Source organism: Phascolarctos cinereus, unplaced genomic scaffold (assembly GCF_003287225.1).
Source record: "Phascolarctos cinereus isolate Bilbo 61053 unplaced genomic scaffold, phaCin_HiC Scaffold_2;HRSCAF=192, whole genome shotgun sequence".
Lineage (NCBI taxonomy): Eukaryota > Metazoa > Chordata > Mammalia > Diprotodontia > Phascolarctidae > Phascolarctos > Phascolarctos cinereus.
In genome coordinates, this window is record NW_027555625.1 from 120657773 (window position 1) to 120681308 (window position 23536).

Sequence of the window (23536 nt, forward strand, 5' to 3'; positions counted from 1 at the left end):
TTTAATACGTGAGTCTTTCATTTTTTTTCTTCTGGCTCCAAACTAGGATGGTTATTGTGGGAGTAAATAGGAAGGGATAAATACAAGAGGCAAAGATAGGACTGACCTGACTTGGCTACTCAAAGTATATGGGGAATGGGACAGAAGGAAGAGTCAAGGTTTTGAAACTGGGTGCTTGGGAGTATTCAATTTTGCCTAAACAGTTCATGAATGAAGGTGAAGCAGAGCCTTTTCTTCTTTTAATTAATTAATTTATTTTAAATTTCAACACTCACCTCCATAAGCTTTTGAGTTTTAAAATTTCTCCCCTTCCTTCCATACCTCCCTCCCCAAGATGGTGTGCAATTTGATACAGGCTCTACATATATATTCCTATTAAACATATTTTCACATTAGTCACATTGTAAAGAAGAATTCGAACCAATGGGAGGAACCACAAGAAAGAAGAAACAAAACTGAGCTTTTTCAAAGGGATTCCCAGAGACTTTAAATTGGATCTGCTGGATATAATGTAACACTAAAACAATCCTGGCTATCTTATTACAAGCAATAGAGTATGGGTGAATTATTTATGATCTACCCAACCCAGAACAATTCTCTTGGCTCAATGACTGATATGTAGACCACCCAAAAAGGAAGAATGAGTACAGTGACATAGCAGCTTTCTTGGCTGACTTTTCCTATGGCTCACGTTCTGTCCCTAAAATAGAAACAGACTAAAGATTTTAATATCTTTTGGTTGTTTGCTTCTCTGCTGAAAAACAATAACAGCAGCCCTCTTTCTGCAGCATTTTAAGGTTTACAAATTGATTTTGTCACAAAACTTCTGAGAAGCAGGTATTCTACCTTCTGCAAGAAACCTTTCTTAATTCCCCCATCCCCATTACTAATTCATTACTCTTCAACATCACTTTGTTTTTGTTTCGTACACATTCATCTATGTACTTAACTAGAATGTAAGCTCTTGGAAGGCAGGATGTATTTAACTTTTGCCCTTGTATGCCAGAACCTGGTAAAGTGCCTGGCAATATAGTAGGTGCTTAACCCCCCCCCCCAACAATAACCCTATACTACTTGTAATTATGATTTGTCCATTTAACAAATGAGAACGCTAAGATTCAGAGGGGTGTCCATGATCACACATCTAGTTAAAAGTCAGAGCTGGGACTCAAATCTGTATTTTCTCCTTACCATGACCCTGTTTTCTCTTTACCACGACATTAAACATATCCAGTAAAGTTGCTGTTTGGAATATAGAGGGATGTGATGGATTTCGAGGATGGAATATAGTCATGAATAACTGGAAATGAAGGTACTAGTATATGATCTGTTTATTTAAACTTTGTTAAAGTGGATCTGTTTGGACAGTTCACTTCACTAAATGGAAGGAACCTTAGAGAGCATGTAGCCCTAAGCTCCCTATTTGACAGATGAGTACACCGAGTTCCTAAGAGGTAAGTGACTGATCTGGAGACTTAAAGTCAAGCTCTCCGCCTCTCAGGTGCTGAGCTCTTCGCATCACACTTTCCACCCTCCCCCACTTACCACTGATCCTTAATTTCTTAATCAATAAAATGAGTGTGAACTTAATTCTACTTAACCTGGCCCCAATTTACTTCTCCAACTCACAGCTTTCCCTCCAGTTAGGCTATTTAAAATCAGTACTTTTCCTGCTCATGACCCCAGAGCATAGGACAAAGACTGGAACAATAATATACATTACAATTATTCATTCTTTATTTTTTTAAAAAATGAATACTTAATAATTTGAATAATTGTCTTTTAGCAAGTGGGACCTCATTTGTTCCCAGAAAGATTAATTTAAATTAGCATTATTTGTAAATGAAATGATTTATAGAGCCTTAAAAGTCTCTGGAAATATTCTAAATATTCCTTGTTGAATTCCTTATTAAATAAATGTTCTTTATTCAATTAGCAGAATTTTCACAGGTTCATAAAATCTAACAGGACCTCAGTGATCTTCTAATCCAACTCAATGAAATAGAAATTCCTTTTAAAAAAATATTCATTTCAGTTTCCTTCATTTCAATTCATTCATTAGGCATTTAATCATCTAGTATATGTCAGGCACCATTGGGGATACAAAGATTGAAAACAAACCAGTTCTTTTAAAAACCCAGAAGGGGTCATTCAACTTCACTGGAAGATCTTTATTGATGGGAATCTCAGTCTCTCCTAGGGGAGGTGAATTCCACTCTTCAACAGTAACAAAGCTTTTCATTATAATTGTGTTAAAATCTCTCTTGAGACAATTGCCAATGTTGTTCTTAATTCTGCCCCATGTGGACAAGCCAAAACTTCTACTTCCCCATGCCAGTTCTTCAAATACTCGAAGATAGCTAACATGTCTCAAAGAAGTCTTCTCTTAGATTAACCATCCCCAATTCCTTGTGTAGTATGGTCTTCAGTACTTACCATCCTTGTTGCCCTCCTTTGTACATGCCCTTATTACAGCACTTTGAACTGAACACAATAGTCCAGATGTGTTTTGCTCAGGACAGAATACATACAAGACCACAACCGCCCCTCTCTAGGCACGACGCATCTATCAGTGCAGCTGTAGTTGGAGTTAGATTTTTTTTTCATAGCTACCTTGTACTTTTGATTCTTTTTGAACTTGAAGCTGAACAAAACTCTTAGATCTTTTCCTGGGACCTGTTGTCTAAGCTCATTCCATAATTATACCATTGATTTTTTGAACCCAAGTGTTTGACTTTATATTAATCCTGATTGAATTCCATCTTATAAGATTTGGTCCTTGTTCTAGCTTGTTGAAAATGTTTGGGATCCTGGCTCTGTGATCCAATATGTTAGCTATCCTTCCAACTCTGCCATCATTGGAAGCATTAAGAGCAATCTCCCTTCCCTGCTTCACTTATTATAACTTCTGGGCTCATAGCTTAAGGTCCTTGACTCTTTGGGTTCTTGCTTAGATGATAATGAGGTCTAGGTATTCAGAGTTACAAAATGGATAGCATGCCTAATTTTGGCAGCTTCTCCACAAAGCTATGGTAAATGTTTTATTTTAACTGATGGTTTCAATGGCATTGTTAGCAGGAATGGAATCAAGTGCAGGAATCTCTTTCATACTAAAAATGACAACCTCCATTTTGATTGCAGAATCTTAAAATAATAAGGATTTGTACAGAAGCGAAGGGAAAATGAGACAATTCTGGTAAGGTAAACATCCAAGAATGGATAAAATGCAAGCTGATAAAAATTAAATAAGGTTCTTTCCCCTGAACAATGAAAAACAATATAAATCTTAATATTTTTTAACACACAGTTGAGCTGTTACTCAGCAGAGAGGTACTTAAAATCCCGAGAATTTTACATTGTAAAAGTCTTTCAAAGGCTAGTGCCAAGCGTGTTGATCTAGGCTATGGTACAAGAAAATTCTTACAAAACTAAGCTTAACTTTCAAGTAACTTTTGTCTTCCAAATAAACCTAAATTATAACCTGAAGACTATTTAAAAGGACAAGTTCATTTCTGTGCAAAGTCAGTTGAGTGAAACAATTGAAGAATTAATTACTTCAAATGACTAAAGAAATTAAAAATCACATGACCAAAGTTATTTAAAGTAGCCTTATGAATTCTTAACGATATAGCTGGAGCTGGTTTGCTCAGAATCTCTGAAATGACTTAGTAAAACAATTCTATGAATGCACCTTAGCTCTATGGTTGGAAAAGAGTATCCACAAAACAAAGGAATTGAAATGGACAATGCCTTATTCTCACCCATTATATTCAGTGCCAGATCTTGTCATTTTTACCTTTATAACATTTCCCCTTCTCTCTGTTCATACAGCCACTCGATCCGAGTTCAGTCTCATTACCTCTCTCCTGGACAACTGAAAGAGCTTTCTAAGTGCTCTTGCCATATCTCTCCCCACTCCAATCCATCCTCCACTCTGTGGCCAACATTGTTTTTCTAAAGTGCAAGCCTGATCATGTCACTCCCCTGCTCAAGGATCTCTGGCGGCTTCCTATTACCTGCAGGATCAAATATAACCTCCTCTGTTCGACATTTAGATAGCTAGGTCGCTCAGTGGATAGAGCACCAGACCCGGAGTCAGGGCAACTTATCTTCAAATCTGGCCTCAGACACTTACTAGCTGTGTGATCCTGGGCAAGTCACTTAACCCTGTTTGCCTCAGTTTTCTCATCTGTAAAATGAGCTGGAGAAGAAAACGGCCAACCACTCTGGTGTCTTTGTTAAGAAAATCTCAAATGGGGTCACAAAGAGCCAGACACAACTCAGATAACTCGACAACAACAACAACAACAACAATAACAACTACAACACCAAGGTCCCTTGATTCTAAACCCATGAGCCTATGAAATCCTTGATTTTCCAGATGAGTAAACTGAAATCTGGAGGGGAGCAACTTGACTGTGGGTGCACACACAAGACCCAGGATTCAAACCCGGGTTCTTTGATTCCCAATCTAGTGTGTTTTCCACTAGACATACTAACTTATTCTTAGCATTATGGGTGGTACAAAGGAACTTGAAGTATTGCCATTTTGGAGACCACTATTACAGAAGTCCATTTTAGTTCTGGGTATAATCTGTCTTATTTGGGTAGGAGTAAATGTCTTGTAGTGTTTACCTTTCTGGTCCCTCTTCTGCAAAGATTCTTTTGCTTTAATATTTAGAGGCTTTGCTAGTAATAACCTACTTTTTGTTTGCTTGTTTATTTTTTTTTCGGCAATTGGGTTTAGGCAATTTTTAGGCAATTTAGCAACTTTCCCAGAATCACACAGCTAGTAAGTATCAAGTGTTTGGTCTGAGGCCAGATTTGAACTCAGGTGGTCCTGACTTCAGGGCCGGTGCTGTATCCACTGTGCCATCTAGCTGCCCCAATAACTTACTTTTATAAAGCATTTTAAGGTTTAATAAATGCTTTCTTTGGAGGTAGGTGGCACAGTGGATAGAGCACGGGGCTTAGAATCAGAAGACTTGTCTTTCTTTGTCCAATCTGGCCTCAGACACTCTCTAGCTGTGTGATCCTAGGCAAATCACTTAACCCTGTTTGCCTCAGTTTCCTCATCTGTTAAATGAGCTGGAGAAGGAAATGGCAAACTACTCCAGTATCTTTGCCAAGGGAACCCCAAATGAGGTCACAAAGTGTCAGACACAACTGAAAAATGACTGAACAACAACAAAATTTCTGGAATAATCTTGTGAGGCATCTAGTATAAGCATCTTTTCCACTAACTGATAGATAAAGAAAATGAAGCATTGAAATATTGGATGGTTTATGTGAGGTCACATGGCTAGCAAGTTTTAGAACTAAAACTTAAACTCAGGTCTCTCCTGACTCACTATTAAACCTGCTGCTTCCTAGTTATAAGAGCTTTAACCAGTAGTATGCTTATAAATGTTTAACAATCGGTTCTCTGGCGGAAAAAAATGTAGGCACAACAGACTTTTAAGGTTAATCTACATTGTTAGCATTTCCCCCTCACTTTCTTAAGCCTAGACAATCAACAAAACAATAAGTCAAGCCCTCATTTGTAGCATTTGCCAAAGGTGTGACGTGTTTGCACTGAAAATTTAATGATGGGCTCTCCCAAGCCAACATCTGCTAGCTCCCGCACACCTCTGGCCTTAACCGTTGTAATTCTTGCCAGGTGCTTCAACCTCCTAGCATTTCTTCGTGTTTCATTAGCTTCTCATACTTCTAAAACTTCACTTGAAGGCACTGTTTTGGTTTTCTGTTTTTTATCTCTATCTGCTTAATCTTACTCAAACTTTATTTTAAAAAAAGAAGTTTGGGACACAGGTGCTATAGAAAATGAATAAATGTGGATTTATTTCCTGCTAAGATTTCATAATTCTGTCATCAGATTGTTCCTGTTTATTATTTCCTTGTGCTTCATGGAGTAATTTATACTGATGCAGGAGATACGCAGGCCCTAATTGCTCTTCTTGCATCTAGTCTTTTATCTCCTATCCATTTATTACACAATTCCTCCATTTAAAATGATTTCAGTACTTCCTCACTGCCTATCATTGGATACTTTTGTTGGCTTTCAAGGCCTCCCACCATATGGCTCCAATCCACTTTCCTCGCCTTCTCTTCCACCGCTGGAACGGACTTCCCCTCAATCTCTTTCTGCTGAAGTACTCTTTTCCTTTAAGGCCCGATCTCAAATTCTTCTTTGAGGTTTATATTATTCAAGTTCATATCATATTCAAAGATATAATAATAATAAAATATATGTTATTCAGACTCTGACTTGCCTAGAATCTTTCTCAGTCCCTCCTTTGAATCTATTTTATTCTCTGTTATCATATCATTAATTGTGATTGCTAATATTAGCTAACATTTAATTAGTGCTTACTATGTGCCAGGCAATGTGATAAGAGCTTTTCCGTTATTTCATCTGATCCTCGCAACAGCCTGCTAGGTAAGTACTATTATTATCCCCATTTTACAGATAAGGAAACTGAGTCAAACAGAGGTTAAGTGACTTGCCCAGATCAAATAGCTAGTAAGTGTATGAAACCAGATTTGAACTTGGGTCTTCCTAACTGCTGGCCCACCGCTTTATCCCCTGAGTTAGTGAGCTGTCCCCATTATTACTTACGTCTTTGTCTTTCCCCTTTTTAGCTTGTAAGGTACTAAAGAGCAAAGTCTGTGTCATTTCAATCTGTGTGCCTTGAACAAAGTAGGGACTTTAACATATTTGTTGCATTGAATAGAGAATATACCCATATTTTCTTTAAGTCTTCATTTTTTTCCTGTCCTATTGAGCAATGTTCATTTTAACCAGATCTCAAACATAAAACGTGACTTTGTCCTAAATTCCACTTTTCTCTCCAGACATTGTTCTCCCAATATCTTGTCAACTGTCATACCTATAGTAGCAGCAGTTGTAATGGGAGAGGATGGGCGGACACTCACCACTGTGCAGCAAAGGGGCCAAAACCACCAGAGAAGAGCCAGGGCCAAGAGCAGGAAGAGAATCAGCAGGGCAATTGCCAGGATGGTACCATCAGACTGCAAAGGGAAGGAAGACAAGTTTTTAGGATAACTCATTGAGAAAACAAGCCCTTGTCATTTTCAGGGAGCTCAAAGGTCTGTTTGAATAACTCTCAGTGGTTTTCTTCATCTATAAAATGAGCTGGAGAAGGAAACCACTCCAGTGTGTTTGCCAAGAAAACCCCCGATGGGCTCGCAAAGAGTTGGATACGACTTGTTGACAAAGCAACAACAAGCCAGCCACTCTTTAAGTTTGGGTCTCCTGGCCCTCTGTGTTCTGATCATCACCATTAGGACTTGCTCACAATCAGAATACAGAGGTTCCAAGGTCTTGGATCATCAAGTCCAATGCCCTCATTTTATAGAAGACAGGAATTAACTTGTTTAAGGAAGGTCATACAACTAACCAGGACTTGAACTCTAGTTTCTTAACTCACAGTCTGGAGTCTTTCTTTCCCATGATAGTACATTGTAATCCAGAAATGAAATGGGCTACCACGTGAATTAGTACTGGCCAAGACTGTTAAACAGAGCATGTTAAAGCTCCCAAGTTGATTGGAATGGGCTTGGCCTGTGAGTAGCCCCTGTGCTTCCAACCCAAGTGAGCTAGGGAAATTCAGTCTTGTAAGAAAATAGAAAAGACAAAACTGAATGATCCTGGATCCTAGCAAGAAGGAACATAACTACAAGCGTGTGATATGAGTAGAGTGGAGGTAATAGATAGGGCTTAAAGGATCTTTCTCTTAACCTTATTTTCTTTGTTCCTGCCAGCTCCCCCCAAGAGCAAAGGGTTGGTTCTATCTTTGTGCTCTCCCTTCTCTGTCCCAGTAGGCCTATATGAGTGTTTCAGAAGATAGAAACTTTAATTTACAGCCCAGGGTCCTAAGCCTACAATTTCCCTGGGCTGCTCAAGTGTCAAATGGAGATTATCATCATAGAACCACAGAGTCATCAAATCTTAGACATGTAAGGACAGAGTATGATAATCTTGTCCAAGCTGTTGGTGACCAGGAGAAAAGGAGTCTTTTTTGGCTCCATTTTCTCTCTCCTCCTTCCAGAGGGCTGAGGGCACTTGCCTCTTTTCTGCCCTGCCTCTCCTTTCTTTCTTAAAGGTCAAGAAGCACTTATTGCTTCTAAGGCAACCACATATATGATAGGCCCTACAGGGCCTAGGACAGGTATGGATTGACAATTCCACCATCTACTTTTCAGGTATAATTGTATAAGTGACGTGTTTATTTATGTGCATACAGATACAGTATGTCGGAAAAGCCTTAGTGAGTTTTTAAGCTATTAAAGCTTAAAACTGACTTCTTTGAGGAATTTCATACAGCTAGCCGGAGCTTTAGCTCTGGTTTCCTAACTCAGTCTGGACCCTTCCTTTCCCATCTACACTTTTGTCCAGAAATGAAGATGTAAGTGAGGGTCATTATAACTATTTTCAAGTATTTCACCAAAATTTCAGAGTTGGAAGGCACCTCTCTGCCCATCTAATCCAACCCACATTAGAAAAGGAGTCTCCACTATAACACATCTGATAAAGGGTCATCCAGAAATTGCTTGAAGACCTCCAAAGAGGACCAACCTATCAACTCCTGAAGAAACCATTTCACTTATGCATAGCTCTAATTTGTTATAATTTCCCCCCTTATATCAAGGCCAAATTTGTCTCTTTTCAACTTCTGCCCATATTGTTCCTAGTTCTATCTTCTAAGGCCACCCAGAATAAAACCAATTTTCCTTCCATGAGACAGCCCTTCAAATACTTGAAGATAGATAGCCCCTCCTTCTCCCCACCCCAATCTCATTTTCTGTTGGTTAAATTCTTCTAGTTCCTTCAACCAATCCTCAGATGCAATAACTAGAGAACCTTCCCCATCCTGATTTCCTTCCCTTAGATTGCTCTCTAGCTTTGGAAGAAATTATTTTTCTGTTTTCTGTAAAACAGAAAAGAGATTACTTCTGTTCTACATGGCTCCAGGATCTAGGAACAAAGGGTAGAAATTTCTAAGAGGAAAATTTAGGCTTGATGGAAAGAATAACTTCCTAATTAATAAATACATTCAAGTAAGGTATGGGTTTCCTTGGGAAGTTGTATGTTCCCCTTTACTAAGAACTTTTAAGTAAAGACTGGATGACCCCTTGTTGTAGAAGAAATTATGATTTAGGTATTAGTCGAAACACAAGGCCTCTGAGGTTCCTTCCTCCTGGAGGATAATGTGATTCTGTAGCTCTATAGCTTTGGTTAAATTACACACCTCTGTGAGCCTCATTTTACTCATCTACCAAACGGGGATAATAATACTTAAACAACCTGCCTCACAAGACTGTTGCAGAATACAGCTTTGTAAAGTATAATGTTAACTATTACTTATTTATTGAGTTCCAAGATGGCCCTCTGGCTTCACCCAAAGAAGTCGTCAATATAGCCTTGAGTTATTTTTGGGCTTTTCAAAATTGGCAATGAAGCAGCTTTTTCTTATTGCAACCACTGGAGACATCTTTGGTTAAGAGCCAGGAAGTTCAAAGTCCCCCAAACCAAGTATTGGCCCATCTCATCAAGGTTTGCAGAAATATCAGGTTATATCAGAAGGAGCAAAAGCCTCAGATGCACAGGTGGCTGTAGGAGTAGACCAAGTGCAGTGGTGGGTGGTTTCCCCCAGAGTCCTATTTCTGGCAGGAGCCCTAGCCAAAGAGCTCAATGAGATGATGAGGGAAGTACAAGGGGAGAGAAATAAGAAGGAGGAGGGGAAAGAAGGGAATAAGTTTTGGGAGGATGCTTCCAAGTAGCATTTCTCTTGGAATAATGATCGTGAGATTGGTTAACCACCCTTTATGCTAAGGAATTATTTTTTCAGGAATGGTATTCTTTCAGCTATCCTCAAGAAGTAAATAAGTCCCCAAGGAAAGAAAACAGTGGCAGCCACTTGATAACAGGGTGAACTACTGTGAATGAAATAAAAACTGTCATAAGACTGTTTGTAAAAACTCTGGATCTCAAAAAATGTATAGTCCAAAGACAATGAAAGACACCTCCTCTGGAATTTAACTGTTGTGTGGAGGTCTGCTGACTTCCAGGCTTTGTATTCTTTTGTTAGAGCCAGTATACTTATGCTATACTGTGGTAAAAGTTTCCTGAAACTACAAGTACAGTTTCTTCCCTTGAAGGTGACTCTCGTTTCTGGGAACTATGGATTCCAGGGACCTTGGATTTCACTGGGACAGCATGTCACATATATCTCTATCTCTAACTCTATCTCTATATCTGTATCTATATCTAACTTTCTATTTTTTTTGCATTAGCAAAGACTATACAAGTATGTAGGAGGGATACTATCTATATTAGTGGGATGACAACCCAAACAATGAAATTGTAGATCCTTGAAATAATTAACTTAGTGCTAATCACAGAGGAGTTAAATAAATGCCCACTGAGATATACTGGCAGAAATGCCATCTTCAAACGTGACATGAATTAGTTTATGGTTCCAGGTAATCTTTACCATAGGAGAGAATATTCATAGTAGTGCAATGGAAAAGATCTCTACTCTGGAAATGAGAAGACCCAGGTTCTAGTTAAAGTTTTAAAAGAATCATATATCATACCGTATATTAGAGGGATTTGAGAGGTCATCTCATCCAATCTCCCACACAATGTTCCCCCTAACACTCTTGAGATAAATTACTTTGCAATGTAGTCTATTCTAGTTTGGCAGTTCTAATTATTAGCAACTTTTCCCGCATGTATCACTAATAATAATAGATATTTATATAGCACTCTAAGGTTTATAAAATGCTTTCTTCCCAACACTGTAAGGTAGGTAGTATAATTAGTTGTTTTCTCCATTTTTATAGATAGGAAAACTGAGATTCAGGAAAAAAGTATTTGCCCTGAGACATATAAGTAGAAAATATAAAACCCCAGGTGTAAACCTGGGTCTTCTGATTCCAAGACTGGTAATTTTTCCCCTAAGTAAACATGTGGCTTTGAATAATTTTCTGTCTTTGGGTCTATATTTCCTTACCTGTAAAATTAAAGAGCTGACTAGACAGGTCCCATGGTATTTTACATTTTTTCCCTTCCATAGCAGAATGCGCCATATAGCTATCCAGATAATCAGCTGCAATCTGCTTCCTTCAGTCTTCTCCCCATAAATCCTCCTGTCACCTCACCCCAAGCTGCTCTTCTAGAGTTTTTCCCCCTCCAGAATGCTCTGATTAATGATTTGAATCTCATTTTTCCCTTATGGAAAGGTTGGTGATGCATTTTGTTACTGCTGTTTGTCCTTCATTTTCTTTTCTTTTTTTTTTTTTAGGCAATTGGGATTAAGTGACTTGCCCAGGGTCACACAGCTAGTAACTGTCAAGTGGATGGTCTGAGGCTGGATTTGAACTCAGGTCTTCCTGACTTCAGAGCCGGTGCTTTATCCACTGTGCCACCTAGCTGCCCCTTGTCCTTCATTTTCAAAGAGGACCAGATTTGCCCAAGGTTCAGTTCTTCGATCTTTTCTCTTTTATCTCTCTATTCTCTCCATGCCAATCTCACTTACTCCCTGAGGCCCAGAGATGAGAAGTGACTTGTCCAACTTGCACAGTTTAGTTAATGACAGAGACAGGACTAGATAACAGGTCTCTTGGAGCTAATCTCTTGACTCTAGAGACCCAGAATATTTCCTTAGTACAAGCTGTCTGAAGCAAGCTTTCGATGGGAAGTTTCTATTTGGAAAGTTAAGCGAAACCCCTTCAGTATCATTATTATTATTAATTTCTCTAGCACTTTAAGGTTTATGAAGCACTTCCTTCACAATAATGCTGTGAGCTAGGCAGTGAAAGCATTATTAATTCTGTTTTATAGTTGGGAAAACTGAAGCTCAAAGTGAGAAATTAACTTGTCGGTTATTTAGGAAGAGGCAGATCCAAGATTTGAGCCTGTCTTTTTAAAAAATGTAATTAAAATTTTAATTTGTGGAATAAAACAATCATTTCTATAACATAGTACAATAAAAAGATGATTACACAAGAAACTGCAACCCAAGTCTTCTTAATCTGGGTCAAATGCCCTTGACACTATACCAAGACATCACAATTCTTTTAGCCAATAATGGGTTTAACAGATTTGATGTTTCTAGCATCTTTATATCATTTTTTTCAAGTTCTAAACAAAGACTTTTGGTTTATTTTTTACCATGGAGATGATGCAGTTCCTTTCAAAGTCATCATTCTGCCTTTTTAGATATTATTGTTTGGTTTTGTCTGAGTAAAGTCGACATTTGTCAAACCCTGCCAAATAGTGTGATAAAAATGTAGGTCAGGTGAAGATTTCCAAAGATGGCTTGAAATCTGGTGATTCTGTAATGAAGAGTTGTCCCATTACAGTTGGGCATTCAATCAAGACTCCAAAATTTGGTGCCTTGCCCTCAATGCCTTTCCAGGTTTCTCTCATCTTACTCCTTTCCATATGCCTGTATTAAACTGGGTGGCGTTGTCTTTCCTCTCCAGGTACCATATGTCTTCCTGCACTGGTAGAGAGAGTTTCTTCACCTGAGAAGTCCCTATATGAATGAAACTATAGGCACAGTCCCTCTCCTTAGCCTTCATAGCTACTGAGTGGCAGAGCCAAGCCACAAATTCTGGTGTCCTGATTCTAACTCCAGTGCAGTGTAGACTATTGGCTGCTCTGCCTCCAGCTGTGTGAGAGCTTTCTTCTGGAGGCTTATGCCATGTGATTGAGAAGGGCTGCATTCCACTTTTTTTTTTTAAGTTGGATGAAGCCTGAACAGCTGGTCTCTGCTTTCTGCTCACAGGAATGAATGTGGGGGAGGAACGTCACGACTTCTTTTTTGTTTTGAAAGATATCCAGTACTTTTAATTGCTAAGAGGTTTTGGATATTCAAACCCAGAGATTCAAATTCCTTCTCTTTCCTACAGAATTCAATCATTCCTCTAATTGTGGAATGGCACAGAGATGATCTAGAACAACCTACTAATTTTATAGGAACTCAGGCAAGTAAAAGGACTTGTCCAAGATCATATAGGTAGTTAGTAGCAGAGACCAAGACTATGGATCAGGCAGGTTTTTGGGTCCCAATCTTGTATTATTCTGTTTTCTGCAACCCTGTGTTGTTTCTCTGACCCTTGGAACAGCAGCACCAACTTTGCCCTCTTAGCTCCCTGATGAACTGCCCATGTTTGGGCTAAGTAATCAATCAGTTTCTCTCTCTGTTCAGTCATTTTCATGGTGTCTGATTCTTCATGACTCTTCATAGGGTTTTCTTGGCAAAGATACTGATTGGTTTGTCATTTCCTTTTCCAGATCATTTTACAGATGAGGAAACTGAGGCAAATAGGATTAAGTGACTTGACCAGGGTCACACAGTTGGGTGTCTGGAGCTGGATTTGAACTCAGGTCCTCTGGACTCCAGGGCTAGTACTCTATCCTCTGCACCAACTAAGTGCCCATCAATCATTTGCCAAACATTAAGTGCCTTTTCTGTGCCAGGCACTATGGATACAAATATAAAGAATGAAACAGTCTCTGCTCACAAAGAGCTTAAATTCTAATGGGGGAGACAAGGAGATATATAAGCATGTACAGAGGAAATATAAAGAGAAAATTACTAATGAATACAAAATAGTTGAACACAAGGAAGCTCGGGAAGGAAGGTACTAGCAGTTGGGGGCAGGGTCAGAAAAGGCTTCATCTTGGAGGTAATGATTGAGCTCTGTCTTGAAGGAAGAGAGGGATTCTATGAACTGGAGGTGGAGTACATACATTCTAAGCATGGATGATGGCCAATGCAAAAACATGGAGGTGGGAGACTGAGTTATGTGTGAGAAAACAGCAAGGGGGACAATATGGCTGAATCATAGAATGTGCGGAGGGGAGTAGAATGTAAGAAGATTGGGAAGAGAGAGATGGACCTCATTGTGAAAGCTTTAAATGACAAACAGATGATTTTATACTAGACAGAATACAGAGCCACTGGAGTTTATTAAATAAGGGATGCCATGGTCAGAACTACACTTTAAGAAAATCACTTTGACAGCTAAATGAAGGATGAATTGGAGTGGGGAGAGACTTGAGGTGGAGAGGACAGTTAGAAGGCTATTGCAATGGTTCAGAAGAGAGGTGATAAGGACCTGAACTATGCTTGTGGCTGTAAGAGTTGAGAGAAAGGGACGAATAGGAGAGATATTGTGGAGAAACGAATGGGAAGATTTAGTGATTGATTGGATGTGTGTGTGGTGTGCTGTGTGTGTGTGTGTGTGTGAGAGAGAGAGAGAGAGAAACAGAGAGAGAGACAGAGAGAGACAGAAAGAGAACCAGCCATTCCATTATGCTCCAGAACCTTGTGTTATGGAGGGTAGGCCAGTCATCTTTTTATTTCCCACTGGCTGTACTCTTTGGGACTTTTTTGTAATGTTCCTTCACTGGTACCTTCTCTCCTCTCCTTTCTACTTTCCAGCTTCCTTTTATTTGTTTTCTTCCTCGTTAGACTGTAAACTCTTTCAGTACAAGGACTATCTTTTTCATGTTTATGTTTCTAGCATTTAGCACAGTGCCTGGCACTTCATAGGTACTTAATAAATGACCAATTGTTTATTGACTATTAGTGACTGACCCTCTCCAGCCTCCTATAACTCCACCTTTAGACCAAAACTTGATGGACAATGATAATGTACTTGAACTCATTCCTCAATGACTAATATATTCCCTTTCCATTATTCTTTCCCCATCCCAGTGATTCTGAATTCTGGCTGCTATTGTTTAAAACCCACTGACTGATCCCTTATTCCCATTTCCCTCAACCCAACCTTCCCCAAAGTTCAACCCTAAAATTAGCCATCCCTTTCACTATGCTTTCTGGAAAGCCTGTTCAACAAATAATGAACTAACTTTCCTCTTAAAACTTTTCACTAAGAATGGGAAATTGAGGGGATGCCCATCAACTGGAGAATGGCTAAACAACTTGGGGTATATGATTGTGATGGAATATTGTTGTGCTATTAAAAATGATGGGCAGGATGACTTCAGAAAAACCTAGAAAGATTTACATGAACTGATACAGAGTGAAGTGAGCAGAACCAGGACATCGTACACAGTAACAGCAATATTGTACGATGTACAACCGTGAATGATTTAGCTATTCTCAGCAATACAATGATGTAAGACAATCCCAAAGGATTCATGATGAAAAATGCTATCCACCTCCAGAGAAAGAAGTGATGGTATCAGAATACAGAACAAAGCTTACTATTTTTCACTTTCTTTCTCTTTTTTTTTTTGTTTTGAGTTTTCTTCCACGAAATTACTAACAAGGAAATGTTTTACATGATTGCACATGTATAACCTATATCAGATCGCTTACCATATCAAGGAGGGAAGAGGAAAGGGAGGGAAGAATAAAATTTGGAACTCAAAATTTAAAAAAAAATCCCCAATAAATATAAAAAATTGTTTTTATGTGTAAATGGGGAAAATAAAATATGAAAAATGAAAAAAATCCCAGATGTGTTATTGAACTGAAAAAAAACCAAACAAACTTTTTCTTTTCTCACGCTCACTGAGACTTGACTCCCTCCAACCTGTTGGCAGAGCTTCCTGGCCACTCTTTCTAGTACTTTTACTTATACCCCCTGACTCACTGGTTATGGTTGGGGAGTTGGAATACCCCTTATTCCCTGATTCTCTCTCTACCAATATCATTCAGTAACATCTCCTCCTTTGAGCTTTATTCAATCCACATTTATCACCTAATAAAGATTCTGGTGGCTGTCAACCTCCAGGGTAGTCTTATTCTTTTCTCAGTGAGTTTAGATCTTGTCTCATACTCTTTCTCTCTTTTCCAACTAAGAATCATCTGTATAGATGATAATTGAACGGGTGCGATCTCATGTGATTACCAAGTGAGATAGCATAAAGGAAGAATACAAAAGGTCCTGGGATAAAGCCTTGGGGGTACACCCACACTTAGTGTTACATAAATGAAAATGTGCTTCCCTCGACCCCCAAACTGAGATGAAGTAGCCAGACTGGTAGTAGGAGAACTGAGTGACCAGAGTCATGAAAACCAGAGAGGAAAGAGACTCCAGGAGAAATAGGGTGTCAACAATGTCAAAGGCGGCAGAGAGGTCAAAAAGGCTTAGAATTTAGAAAAGGCAAATAAAAGATCGCTAGTAACTCTGGAGAGAGCAGTTTCATTTGGATGATGAGGGCAAAGGGTTTAGAAAAGAGTGAGTGGAAAGGAGATACCTAGTTTAGACAGCTTTTTCAAGGAGTTTAATTAAGAAAGGGAGAGGAGATATAGGATGATAGCTGGTGGGCATAGTAAGAATTAGTGAAGGATTTTTAAGGATGAGGACATGGGCATGTTTGTTGGTAGGAGGGAAGGATCTAGTAGAAAGGGAAACATTGAAGATTAATGAGAGAATGGGGATGAAAGAAGGAGCACTATTCTGGAGAAGATGAAAGGGAATGGGATGTCAAGGAGGTGGCCCATGTAAGCAAGAAGAGACATTTTATCATCAAAGACTGAAATTACAGAGGTGATTGTGATGGATGATGTCAGAGACATGTGTGATGAGGAGGAAGGGAAATTTTGCTCCTTGCAAATGGCTTCAATTTTTGGCAGAGTGAGATGAGAGAGGGAATCATGTGGGAGGCTTGAGGAGAAAAGAAAAGGTTTGGAACAACTGCTATACTGAGTGGGCTAGAGAATCATGAAAGAGGAAAAGTAAGATTACTTCATTGAAGTGGGTGCTTTCATCTCTTTCTAGCTTTCATCTCCATTAGATTGTGATCTACTTGAGGTTAGGGGTTATCTTTTGCTTCTTTTGGTATTGCTAGTATTTAGCGTAGTTCCTGGAACATTTGTGGTTCAGTTGTGTCTAACTCTGTGTGATCCCATTTGGGTTTTTCTTGGCCAAGTTACTGGAATGGTTTGCCATTTCCTTCTCCAGCTCACTTTACAGATGAGGAAACTGAGGCAAACAGAGTTAAGTGATTTGCCGAGGGTCACACAACTAGTAAGTTTCTGAGGCCGGGTTTGAACTCAGGAAGATGAGTCTTCCTGACTCCAGGACTGGCACTCTATCCACTGCGCCACCTATCTGCCCTTTCCCAGAACATAATAGGCACTTAATGTTAATCGACTGACTAACTGATTGAGTTCTTATTGGTTAACCTCTTGGACTTCTCTTGCATGATGGCTTTTTTTTCATTGTACTAGATGTTGGGTTATGGTCTCAAGTCTCAGTTCCTGGATTAGGACTTTGTGTTTAAGGTCAAGCTCTGTCACAGCCTGTACTACTGAATGAGGTGGGGACATACTGTTTGGTCCTCTCTTCTCTGTATTCTGGGTTCTTATGCTGATGCAGTCCCAGATGTAGGAGCAGGTACCATACCCTGCCTTCTGACATCATCCTTGGCTTCTGCTTTTGTCTTTTGGTGGTTTAATATAGGTGATGTCCTCATCACTTCTCTGTCTTTTCCTCTTTGCACAGTTCCCAACTTGGAATTGGTTCCATCCATTGCAATGGTGTCCAATCAATTGCTAGAGATCCCTCTGGCCTTAGGCTTCCATCAAGGCACCCATGAGCCAGCCCATGAGCCCTGCATTGGACCTAGCCCCATTTCCTGCTATGGTTCTGAGTTTTGCCCTGTCCCACGCTGGTTTTCTGGGTGATGATCTATGGAGGCCGTAGCACAGCTAATCACACAGGCCACGGCCTACAGCTCCATTCTCTCAGCTCTCCAACTTTCAGGCTCCAGTTATCAGAGCTTGCTCTGGCTTCTGCCGGCCTTGGTGTATTTCTGGTTAGAACACCCACGCATTTTAGTCCCCTGTGGGGACTGAATTCAGGCTCCCTGGCAAGTCCTTGCTGAGAACTCCCACAGGCTTCATTCCATTTCCCAGAGCTCATTCTAGCCTTATTATAATATTCTAATTCCCTGTCCAAACTGCGGTATAGTCAAACTGGCCTTCTTTCAGTTGCTTATAGGCAATGCTCTCTTTTCTCTGCTCTCATTCATTGGCTGAATCCATTACCTCATAACTAATCTGCTTATAGGCAATGCTCTCTTTTCTCTGCTCTCATTCATTGGCTGAATCCATTACCTCATAACTAATCTGCATGTATGTTTATATACCTGGTACAGGTTGTGTCCCTGATAGAATGTAACTTGTTGAAGTTAGGGACTGTTCCACTTTTGTTTTTGTATCTCTTGTGTCTAGAACAGTGCCTGGCACGTAGCAGGCAGTTAATAGATCATTGACTGGTTAATTGGTTAGCCAACTGGCTAATTGGTTAAAACCAATTGTTGATTGGTTAATTGATTGAAATGCCATAAAAATCTTATAACTTATTGTAAGTTATAATAAAATTCCAATGTAATAAGAAGTTTAGAAAACCAAACGGCAAAATACAGAGAGAACCTGCCCCTCCAAACAAAAACCCTCCGTAATTACCTAACTGCAAGTTGTGAACCTTCAAACATCTCCCCAAACTGACTTCAAAAACTCTTCCCATCCCCTTCTATTTCCCAGTCAGAATTGATTGTTCTGTCCCAAAGTAGCAGAGCCATTTTTTCCTACCTCCCTTTTAATTCAATATGAATGATTATATATCACTATTATATATCATAGTTATTTTTGTTCCTCCATTAAATTTCTCCTCCAATACCTCATCATTGCATGGAGGTAGCCTTCAGTTCTAGTGAACACAAGCTCTGTCAGGCTTTCAAAAGCTAGAAAAGCTTTTGGTATGGACTCAGTGACATACTCATTTCTATCATCAAGGGCCAGTATAGCTAAATGTGGAGAGATTTTTTTTCCTCCTAAAGGCTAGCCAGCCTTCTGGTGACAAATTTGCTTTATTGGCTACAGCAACTCATAAAAATCATATGCTTAGTAGACAGAACAACCATACTGATGAAATCATATAATACGAAATATTAAAATAAACAGGTATTTGTGTGTGGCTTATACTGCCTCTCCACTCATTTATAAACTCCCAAAAGATAGAGGTAATATCTTATCTTATATTTGCATCTTCCCTGGTATCTGTCACAGTGATTTGAACACAGTAAGGGCTTATGCTTTTTATTAGATTATTGAATTCTAATATATTCTAGTTAATGGAACAGAATTAATTCTATAATTATAGGACTAAACACATACATTGAAAGTACATTTAGATTTAAGTAGAAAAGGACCTAATGAAGCTATTGGATGTTTGTTTCCTCTAAAGGAGACTGGTTTTTCACAGCTTTTCTGTTCACCATGTTATGAGATCTCTCTGTCACTGTTATGTTAGCAGCCATAAGTATTCAAATTTCTTCTGCCTTGCAAACCACTATAAATCTTTTTTTCCGGCAGGCCAATGGAATCAGGCAGCTGCCAGTGGTCGCTGGTCCCTTCCCCACTTCCTCCTCTTCATCATTAAATGCATGTTTTATTCCAGTTCTAGAATGTACCACCTCAGCATTCAGTGGAATATCCAGGGACAACAAAGCTATTATCCACATGTAAACAGCATCCTGCTTGGTTAACTGCCCCCACATTCTTCTTCTATCTCAGTTGCTTCATACACATTTCAATTCAGGTTACTTGTTTAATTTAGGACAGAGCTTGGAGAATAACGGTGAGGTGGAAAGAATACTGGAGTTAGAGTGAAGAAATATGAGTTCCTGGCTTACTGTGTAACTTCAGGCTAATAATCACTTAATCTTTCTGAGGCACAATTTCCTCATCTGTGAATTACGGATGATACCTGCATCCCAAATTTCACATGAGTGTTATGAGGACTATGTTTTGTAAACCTTAAAGCACTCTTGAGATGTGAGCTATGTTTAACTTACCATTTTTGGAACTCATTGAGGGAAATAAGTCCTAGGCAGGGTATATATTTTGGGGAAGTTTTCATTGTTATGTTTCTTCCTACGGTTCTACCAAGAAATGCGTTCTCTGTAGAACATCAGTGAGAAGTAAGACGTTTTCCTCTGGCACATACCATTTTAACAGAATCATACAATGTCAAAGCTGAAAGAGCCTTTGTTCATTTCACTCTTTTGACAGATGAGGGAACGTAAGCTCTGATGGGTACTTGCCCACGGACACACAAGTTAGCATCAAAATCAGGACTAGAACTCAAGTCTTTGGGATTCTAGGTTAACATCCTCTTTTTACTTCACCAAGCTGCTTCTGAAGTGACACTGTGTCAATCAACCATAGTGTGATGACAAATGAATTAGAGGATTCTTTTCATGGTTAAGAAAATAGATTTTTAGCCCAATTATAGTACTTGGTTTTATCTGCTCTTGTTGAAATTTGGTGAAAAGTATGGAGGTTACGATACTACCTAAGACGAATTCTACCAAGACTATAATCAGGGCACAAAGGTATGAAGTATATACAAAAAGAAACTGTTTACAAGATAAGTTTATGAACTCCTTAGAGAAAAATACCAACCGATCAGGGCTGACTTGGAATGTGGAGAGTGTGAAGGTCCCAAACCTGAAATACTTGACATAGTATCATGATTACTTCCTTCCAATGAGTGCTTCTTGGACTGAATCTCCTCCCTTTCTTTCCCAAGATCACCTCTGAGTGAAGCTTGGTATCTTCTCACCAGGACTAATTAAAAGGCCTCATAACTAGTCTTGACTCTACTCTTGTTCCTCCAACTTATATATCACTGTTAGCTTAATTTTTCCAAAACATAGTTTTAAACAGGCCCCTTTCCTACTCAGAAACCTTGAATTGTTCTCCATTGTCTATTGAATAAAGTCTAAATTATTCACTTTTGCATATCAAAGTTTTCTACAACATGATACCAGCTTTGCAGCTTTATCTCCTACTAGTCTCCAGTACATAGCCAATGGTCTAACCAAAATGGTCCAGTTTCTGTCCAGTGAACACTTCTTGTATTTTCTTCCCTCTATATCTTTATTCATGCTTCCCTATGCCTAAAAGATATCTTTTCTTCTACCTTATTTCTCCCTACTTATTGAAATCTCATTCCTGGTTAGGAGTTCAATAGGGGTAGTTTTAGTGGGAAGTGAATGAGGGGATACATTCAAGAAAGTTTTTGGAAGAAGAAAGACATGGCACAAAGAGGTAAAAGATGACTTACTTCTCTGATTATTGAAATTGGAATAAGGAAGACCAGAGCTGAAATCCTACTTCAGACACTGACTAGCTATATGACCTCAGGCAAATCACTTAACTTCTGTCTACCCCAGTTTCCTCATTGTAAAATAGGGATAATAAGACCTACATCACAAGGTTATTATGATGCTCAAATGAAATAATATATGTAATATTCTTTCCAAAACTTAAAGTAATGCACACATATTAACTATTAATAATAATATTCTACCTTGTAGCAGAACTATTTATGTACTTGTTTTATTTTCCTTGCTAGATTATAAACTGCTTGAGAGCAGGCACTTCATCTTTGTATCCTCTTCATAAACTATCAGTTTCCTCATCTATAAATTGGGGAGGTTGAACTAAATGACCTCTGAGGTTAGATCTATGATTCCATGATCATAACAGCGCCTTGAAAATTATTAGCTATTAATAGCTGTTGAAAAGAAATTAATTTAATTTACCATATTAGGAAAGTGGTAGCCCATTTGAATCTACTTTCTAAGACTGATGATGCTTCAAGACTTTTGTTGCATCTGTGATCTAAATGAAGTGGGGAATCTTTCCACATGTATAGATTGTAACCCACGCATGACTTCTTATAATATGCAATTCTTGTCTGTGTCCTCCACTAAATTATCCATAAAGGATCAACTCAACACAATAGAGTTCTTCTTTTAGTTCTTTGAATGTTCCATAAGGGCCAGTGTAGTACTCAAGTTGTCTTTTATCACTCATTCTCAATGCATAGTTGATTTACCTCATTTCTTTTTATATATTTCCTAGATGATATTATTTATGTCATTTCTTGGATGCAAATTAATGTTATTGCTACGTATGCATATATACATACACATACACGCACTACAGACCTTTTTCTACATTGTTATTCAGTCTTTATTTTTTTTAGTCAGGTCTGACTCTCTGTGACCCCATTTGGGTTTTTTTTTGGCAGAGATACTGGAGTGGTTTGCCATTTCCTTCTCTAGCTCATTTTACAGATGAGGAAACTGAGGCAAACAGGGTTAAATGATTTGCCCAGGGTCACACAGCTAAAAAGGGTCTGAGGCCAGATTTGAATTCAGGAAGATGAGTCTTCCTGACTCCAGGCCTGGCACTCTGTCCACTGCACCACCTCCCTGTCCTGCCATCTGTCTCTTTATGTCCCTTTGGGTCATTGGCTATATTGATTCTTTAAATGTTGTGGTGTTCCGTGCTATGTTGTCATATGGCATTACCAAAAGAAAACTGGTGCTAAATAAATGGTTTTTTTAAATTAAGGCATACCAGGAATAGTTACAATGAAAAAACAAAGGTGGAATTAAGATTATAAAAATTTGGAACATGGTTTAGGTCAGAGTCAGCGTAAATTGCCTACTTCAAGAAGAAGAGAGTTCAACGATGCTTATCTAGTGTTGGAGCACGAAGTCTATTTTTTAAAGAAAGGAATTTAATAACCTGCCTTCAGACAGTTCAAGGGGATTTATGCTTTATACTTCAAAGACCTGTAATTTAATCAGTGTGATACTCCTGCCACTGATTCATACTGACGGTCTTCATGAATGCAAGTTTAAATAAGTCATCACCCCTCAGGCAGTTCTCTAGGAATGGGCCTCTCTGCCCTTTGCTGTGCTATTCTTTCAGCCTCAGAAATTGTGTCACTGACATAAGAAATGAAAGCATGGGAAGAGTGGTTTATAAAAATGATCAAAACTATGTGATACAGAAAAAGCAGCATGCTATACAGAAGAAAGAAAATACGATACTCAGGATTGAATTTAGGTCACTGAACAAGAAAATATTTCCAAAAGAAAAATTTCATGGTATGCACTAAACTGTATTAGCAACTTTTCAAAGACCTTTAGAAAGACATCCTAGTATATTGGTATTACTATTGTGCCTCCACTCCCTGTAATAAAAATAGCTGATATTTAAATAACTGTTTAAGGTTAAAAATGTCAAATATATTATCTTATTAGAGCCTCATCACAAACCCATTATACAGGCACTATAGGTATTATGATCCCAGCTTTTAAAATTTTTCAGTGAGGGTTCCCCCAAGTGTATACTAATCACATTATATTTAATTACTTTGTGTTTATTTGTATTTATTTATTTGTATATATCTTTGTATATTTATCTTTATATATGCCTTTATATATTTATTCCATATATACTTATTAATCTCAGAATATAAGGTCCTTCAGCATAAGGATTCTTTTATTTCTGTTATTTATAGCCCCAATTCTCAACATAAGTGCCTGGCACATAGGGGATTTTTAACAACTGCTTGTTACTTGATTAATTGATTGTATTTTCTACCTTGTAGCCTAACTAATTTTAAAAGAAAATTTTTCCTCCACTGGGGTTCT

General features: G+C 38.6%; 1 protein-coding gene across 1 annotated transcript in view; it reads right to left on the bottom strand.

Annotated features, from left to right (window-relative positions):
• ANTXR1 (ANTXR cell adhesion molecule 1) overlaps nucleotides 1-23536 on the bottom strand; it is a 324308-nt gene that overhangs the window by 136765 nt on the left and 164007 nt on the right. The window contains exon 13 of the mRNA XM_020985369.2: nucleotides 6937-7032. Coding sequence (XP_020841028.1) covers nucleotides 6937-7032 — 96 coding nt within the window. The remainder of the gene's footprint in view (nucleotides 1-6936; nucleotides 7033-23536) is intronic.